Source organism: Mesoplodon mirus (genome assembly GCF_964341445.2).
Source record: "Mesoplodon mirus genome assembly, chromosome: 18".
Lineage (NCBI taxonomy): Eukaryota > Metazoa > Chordata > Mammalia > Artiodactyla > Ziphiidae > Mesoplodon > Mesoplodon mirus.
Window position 1 is genome coordinate 13,378,125 of NC_138994.1, and position 6,651 is coordinate 13,384,775.

The window sequence follows — 6,651 nt, forward strand, 5'->3', positions numbered from 1 at the left end:
GGGTGCGGACAATAGGAGGCCCGGGACTGGTTGTCCAGGATGGGGTTGTGGGACGTTCAATCGGCTGGACCCTCCTGGACAAGCCCCGACCTTGGATTTTCTGGGCATAAGGGATTGGGGGGGAGGGGGTAGTTGTCCAGCGGCCATCGCAGGAGCCCCAGGGCGGAGGGGCCAGGGGCCGCTCCTGTGCAGCACTCTGAGACCAGCGAGCCTGCAGACCCTCCGCGCACACCCTTCCCCACCCCGAGCGGCGCCACTGACCCGCGAGCCGCTGGTCACAGACACGGTTTAATGGGGGACAGGAGGGCGGCACTCAGTACTCCCAGAGCGCAACCCCGGCCGGTGCGTCTGCGTCCGCACGCAGCAGCCCCGAGGCGCCGCCGCGCAGGTACTTTCCGCTCCGGGCGCGGATGGCCAGGCGGCCGCGCTCACGGAACTCAAACAGGAAGTCCTCGGCGCGCTCGCCGTCGCTGCACACGCTGCCATGGCTGCCGGTGTGCCAGAACCCGCCGCCGCGGCCTGGGGGTTAAGGGGAGAGGGGGTCGGCGGGCGGCTCGCTCCCGGCCCCGCTCCCCCCATCCCCCTCGGCGCCCCCCACTCTCTCCGGGCCGCAGCTCCTCGCGCTCCCCCCGCCCCCATCCCGCACGCCCGCACCTCGGATCTGGTAGGCGCCGTCGCTGAAGCTCAAGTGGAACACGTCGTAGACGGAGCGGTTGGTGTCCAGCTGGTTGGAGCCTCGGCGGTGGCAGACGAAGCCGTCCAGGCCCCGCAGCACGAGGATGGGCCGGTTGATGAGCTTGAGGATGAACTCCTCGTCCTCACCTGATGGCGAGAAAGGGGTTGAGGGGCCTTAACGGGGCTCCCCTGGAAGAGCTCCAGGCCCGGACTCACTGCCCAGCTTGCGTGCCTCGATCTGCCACTGCCATTGCGTTATGTGGCCTTAGCCAGGGGCCTGCAGCCGTTGAGCCCCCGGTTCCCCAGATGTGCAGCAGTGATCAGGCTGCTCTGGATCTGCTCCCCCACGTCAAGAACAACGATCTGGACTAGCGAGGACAGCAGCAGCTTCACGGGGAGGGAGAGGGGCCAGCCCTCGTGGAGACAGGGTCTCCGAGCTGGCCCTGGCCCCAGGCAGAGGGCCCCGCCCCAGTCTCCCCCGGGAATGAGAGGAGTGCTCACCCACAAAATCGCTGATGGCCGCCAGCTGCCCATTCTTCTTCATGCACACATAGCGCCCATTGCTGGCCTTGAGGGCCACCCGCCGGCCCCGCCACTCCATCTCAAACATGGTGCTCGCAGAACTGGAAGGAGCCGGTCAAGGTCCCCTCAGAGGAGCAGGACGTGGGGGCTCAGGGTCAGGCCTCCCCATCCCTCTCAAGTCCAATACCACCCCCTCGGAGGGACAGGCACTTGCCTTCCACTGATACCCCCACCACCATTAAGAGCTGTCCCTCACCCCAGTGGGCATTCTTCCCTGGCTGGGCTGCTGTGTGGTCCCCGTGGTTGAGGTGGAGGTGGTGATGCAGGTGGTAGTGGTAATAGAGATGATGGTGATGGTGGAGGTGGTGGTGATGGTGAAGCTGATGGTGATGGTAGAGATGGTGATGGTGGGGGGAGGTGATGATGGTGATGGTGGAGGTGGTGATGGTGATGGTGGAGGTGGTGATGGTGGGGGGAGGTGATGATGGTGATGGTGGAGGTGGTGGTGATGGTGAAGCTGATGGTGATGGTAGAGATGGTGATGGTGGGGGGAGGTGATGGTGATGGTGGAGGTGGTGATGGTGATGGTGGAGGTGGTGATGGTGGGGGGAGGTGATGATGGTGATGGTGGAGGTGGTGGTGATGGTGAAGCTGATGGTGATGGTAGAGATAGTGATGGTGGGGGGAGGTGATGATGGTGATGGTGGAGGTGGTGATGGTGATGGTGGAGGTGGTGATGGTGGAGGTGGAGGTGAAGATGGTCATAGAGGTGGGGATGGTGCACTCACACTTGTGTGGCTGTGGCCTGGATCCCCCCGTGGGTGACCAGGGTCCAGTAGCCCCCAGTGCTGGAATAGAAGGTGCACTTCTTTGTCTCCCGGTCAATTTGCATCAGGAAAGTCTCATGATCCAGTTCTTCGTCTTGGTTGGCTGAGACATTGATCCCTGGAGGGAGGAGATGGGAAGCCCCTCACGCCTCACCCTGGGTGGGGTGGGGAGCAGAGGGATGGGGAGGCATGCTCTTGGGGCAACCCTGAAGTCAGTGGGGGTCTCATCTAGAACTCTCTGGACTCTAGAAGATTTGGAGCTCTGCCCCAGGGCCGTGTGAGTGCGTCATGGACCCATACACACTGCTTCCAAAAGGTACTTGCCCAGCTCCCACCGCAGCCCCAGGAACCAGGCCCTTCCATGCCGGCAAATCCCCTGCCTCTGCTAATCGTGAGGTAATCTGCTTGCTCCTGCTCTCTCGACCTAGGACTTACACCAGCCTCTATTTATAACTCTCCCCTAAGCCACTGGATGGACACAGTGGGGTCCCTGTCCTTCCCCAGCCATGGCTCAGGACACAGCAGGGGCCTGGGGTTTGCTCCTGGGCGCTGAGCAGGGATTGGACCCCTGTCACCTCCCCAGCCCCTCACTCACATGTGCGTGGTCTCCCAAGAACCCTGAGGGAGGGCAAGGCTACTTGGGGCTCTGCTTGGGGTTCCTGGGAGGGAGACGAAGGGGTCATCCATGACCAGGGTGGGGGGCAGCAGGCAGGCGGTAGAGCCTCCCCAGTATCTTTCCTTAAACCACATCCCTGTTCCATCACAACTGGCCACTCCAAGAGATATGGCAGATCACAGAGGTCCCCTGAGGCTGGCCTCCAGCGGCTCCAGCTAGGGGAGCAGGAGGGAGTGTGGCAGACCCCCATCAGAGCCTGAGGGTCAGGGCCACATCCTGTCCTGCCCTTCCCCCAGCAGGCAGAGCCCAGACTGCAGAGGCCAGGACCTGTCACCCTTCATGGCTGTGCCCTCCAAAGCCCCCCAAGCTGGGGTCTGTCTCCCTTCTTACACAGATCATTGCTCAGAGCCAAAGAAGGTGGCCCAGCATCCTCACTGCCAATCCCACCGTCCCATCAGCGATACTGAACAAAGTGAGCGCCAGCTGCCCCTGGGCCCGTGACCGGCAGTAACGAATCAGACAGCGGCCCTTGCCCTTCTAGCACTGGTCCGTGGGGAGTGGCGGACAACAAGAATGGTGGTACAGCCAGTGCCCGTGAATGCTGTGGGTTTTGGCCAGGGACAGCCTCACTGAAGCAGACCTGAGGAGGTGAGGGAGCCATCCCTGCAGGGACTAAGGGGGGAGCGAGGTCAGGGGTCTGAGGCTGTGGCTGCACCTCCACCCCCATCTCTGAGGCCAAGCCATTGGTGTCCCCAGCGTTGCCCCACACACACCCCTTCCAGACAGGATGCAGCCTAGGGGCTCCATCTCACACAGCTGGCTGCTCCTGGGGTCCTGGCCTTGAGGCAGGAGAGGCTCCATGGAGTCCTGGTTGCCCGCAAAGAGTGTGGACCCCACTGTTCCAGGAGGGATTGGTCAAGTGGTGGGTGTCTGAGAGCATTTACAGGAGAACTTTCCTTACTCCTGCGAAGACTCAGAAGAGCCAGTGCCCCTCTTTCCTTTGGACTTTGTCCTGTCTGGATGTGAGCCTGGAACAGCAGCAGCCGTCTTGTGACCACAAGGCACCAGCCTGAGGTCAGAGCTGTCCTGGGAGAGAGGTTCCTCGAAGAGGAAAGAGTGGAGGACTTTGGTGATGCCACTGAGCTGGCAGTGGTGCCTGCCGGGTATCCCACCACCCCCGTGCCTCCAGACTTCCGTTTAGGTGAGATAATCAGTGTCCTTGTGGCTTAAGCCAATTTGCGGCCATTGTTACTTGCAGCAATGAACACTGCCTGCTGGGTGGCCCCACAGCAATGCCACATCAGTGAGGGCCGGCAGCGGGCACAGCAGAAACAAGCAGAGCCTGGCTGATAGAGGCTGCAAAAGAAAAATATTGGCAGGAGAAGCCAGGGTGCTCACCAACACTCCAGGGGGAAGGAGATGGGTTTGGGGACTGCCTGACCAGCAAAATGACAGGGACCGAGGCACCACCACTCCACAGAAGCCGCCACTCCAGCTACCTTGGAATCTAGTGGCACCGCTCCCCTCCTCCCACAGCACTGAGATGCCACACTCCACTTCCTCAAATCACTGGTAGCCAAGTCAACATCTGAATATCTCGGGGCCAGGTCCTATGCCCTCAGGCTTATTGTAAGGAAAGCAGGGAGGCGAATACTTTGTATCCAGCATCTCCTTTGACTCACAGAGAAAGCTTTTTCACACTGCTGCCCACCTTTTACCGACAAGCCAAGCACATGGGCCTTGGCCTAGGCCAGAAAGCAGTGTGGCCAGACAGTAGGACCTGACATGGGAAGGACCAGGGCTGTCTGTCTGCCCTCCTGCCCCAGGACCCGACCACATGCCGCAAGTGCTTGGGGGTGTTTGCTGAATGCCAGTCCCTGCTCTGCACTAGCCTTGAAGACCTGGACTACAGGCAGGGGCCCCTAGAGCCACAGCTGGGCCACCCCTCCAGGTGCTCAGGGCCGGGTCTCTGCCTTCTGGACCAGGTGGTGGCAGTGAGCCGGGTCAGGGTATGCCCAGCCACTCCTGGGTGCACAGAGCCAGGAGCCCAAGCAGCTTGGGGCCACTCTGGGACCTCACCTTCTTCGAGGGGAAGTAGGAACTGCCCACGTTCACCCCACAGGCATGTGATCACATGTGGAAGGGCCCACCGGTCACATGAAGCAGGTGACCGATGATCCGGGACTTGGGGGGAGCCACGCCACACCTGTTGGGTAGAGACAGTGTCTCCCCACCAAGGAGTCCAGGCCCTGGAGGGGCCGCTTACATCGCGCTGGACTGGAGGAACCCCAAGACCCCTCCCCACTCCACTCTTGCTGTCTCTCCTTGCCCTGCCCTTGGTCGCCTCCCAAACCCTTTAAAGTTCAGAAGTGGGGTGAGGGAAGGGAAGGGGAGGGGCGGGCAGGGGGCCAGCCCAGTGTGGGCGGGGCCTGCCCTCCTACTTCTCACAGCAGCTGACCTGGGCCTCAACCACCTCCAGCTGGACGCTGCCCATCCTGTATCCAGTAGCTGTCCAGCGGGCCCAAGGCTCAGGAGGGACCCCATACGTGGCCCACGGCCCACCCACCTACGCTGTGTGCTGCCACACACACGTCCCCACCCATTGGCTGCCGTGCCACTCGCTGCACAAGCCCCACACTGAGAGCATGGCTGGCCCCGCACCCTCATTACCTTGCCGCACGGACACGTAGCGGTGGTTGGCGGCCACCAGCACCACCTGCGGGTGACTCTCCTCCAGGTCGAAGAGTTCGTCCTTGCCGGGCCGTGTGTTGCGGCCAGCCCGGAGCGTGCCTGCGGGTCCCACGGGCGCCAGGTAGCGGCCGTCACAGTCCTTGAAGGCCAGCTTGCCCGCCTTGAACTCGAGTGTGTAGCGGGTGCGAGCCTCGGGCTCCCAGACGAGGCGGCCATCGCTGCGCAGGTAGCGGCTGTCGCAGGACTTGAGGCAGTACTGCCGGTTCTGGAAGATGAGTGTGACGAGCGCGTCCACGCCCCACGGTGTGTTGCTGTCCGCCGCGATCTCGTCCTCCTGCGGGCACAGGTGCGCGTAGCGCCGCCGGCTCACACTCAGCAGGTGGGCCTGCGGGTGGATGGCCAGGTGCACGGTCCACAGCTCAGCCGCGGTGATGGCTGTGGCGAAGCAGGACAGCTGGTCCTCAGTGCCGCCGAAGAAGCGGCCGTGCGGCTCCGACTGCAGCACCCAGCGCCCGTCAGGCTGCGGCAGGACCAGGAAGCGGCAGTCGCGGCCCGGCCGCTCCGCCTCACAGGCCACGCGCCCGTCCTCCTCGGCTGACAGGTAACGGCCCAGGTGGCTGCTGCGAAACAGCACAGCTGTGCCCTGGCCCGGGTCTGGCTCCAGCACCCACATCTGCTTCCTCTTGAGGCTGGGTGCCGAGGCGTTGACCTTGAAGCCAAAGCTTTCAGCCGTCAGGTAACGGTCAGTATCATTGACGAGGCCAAACTGGATCTTCAGCACCTGGTGCAGGCCATTGGTGGGCATCTTCGGGCCTGGCTGAGGTCCCCGAGAGGGGCCTGGGAAGCTCTCTCTGTGTGCTCACGGCCCCCGAGGTCCCCCAGAGGCCTGGCTCAACGGGGTCGGCCCGTGGCCCCCAGGCCCAGCCGGCGTCATGGACCTGCTGCCCGCTCGGATGCTGCCTCTGGCCAGCGGTCACGGGCCCAGGCAGCTCTTACATGGCCAGCGGGCAGCAGAGGGCGGGTGGGAGGGCGGATCAGAGCTGTGCCGGCTTAGGAACAGCAGCAGCCTTTTGTTACCCCAGCTTGGATTTCAGCCACTCCCGGACTGCCCAGGGGCCAGAGCCCAGGGCCGGCAGGGCTGGAGAGCGCCACCCGCCGCAGGGCCGACCACCTCCTTGTCCTCGCTGGCAGCTGCCCGGGCCCCAGCTCGGGTCCTGTGCCCCGCCCTCTGGCCCCTGCACGTCTTGGCTTCTCTCCTTGCCCCCCACCTCCGGGCCCCCAGACCCACTGCACAGACTCCCCAGCCCAGCCCAGCTCTTT

At 63.4% G+C, this 6,651-nt stretch overlaps 1 protein-coding gene across 2 annotated transcripts; it reads right to left on the reverse strand.

Annotated features, from left to right (window-relative positions):
* Positions 1 to 313: 313 nt before the first annotated feature.
* FSCN2 (fascin actin-bundling protein 2, retinal) lies at positions 314 to 6,136 on the reverse strand (the record flags this gene model as incomplete). 2 transcript variants are annotated; one of them, XM_082603589.1, is made up of 5 exons in its annotated part: positions 314 to 519; positions 655 to 822; positions 1,177 to 1,298; positions 1,986 to 2,142; positions 5,311 to 6,136. In XM_082603589.1, 5 exons carry the CDS (start codon positions 6,134 to 6,136, stop codon positions 314 to 316), a joined length of 1,479 nt encoding a protein of 492 aa, XP_082459715.1. The 2 variants fall into 2 exon arrangements, with proteins under 2 accessions (XP_082459715.1, XP_082459714.1); XM_082603588.1 differs by having other exon boundaries at positions 1,069 to 1,298.
* Positions 6,137 to 6,651: the final 515 nt, after the last annotated feature.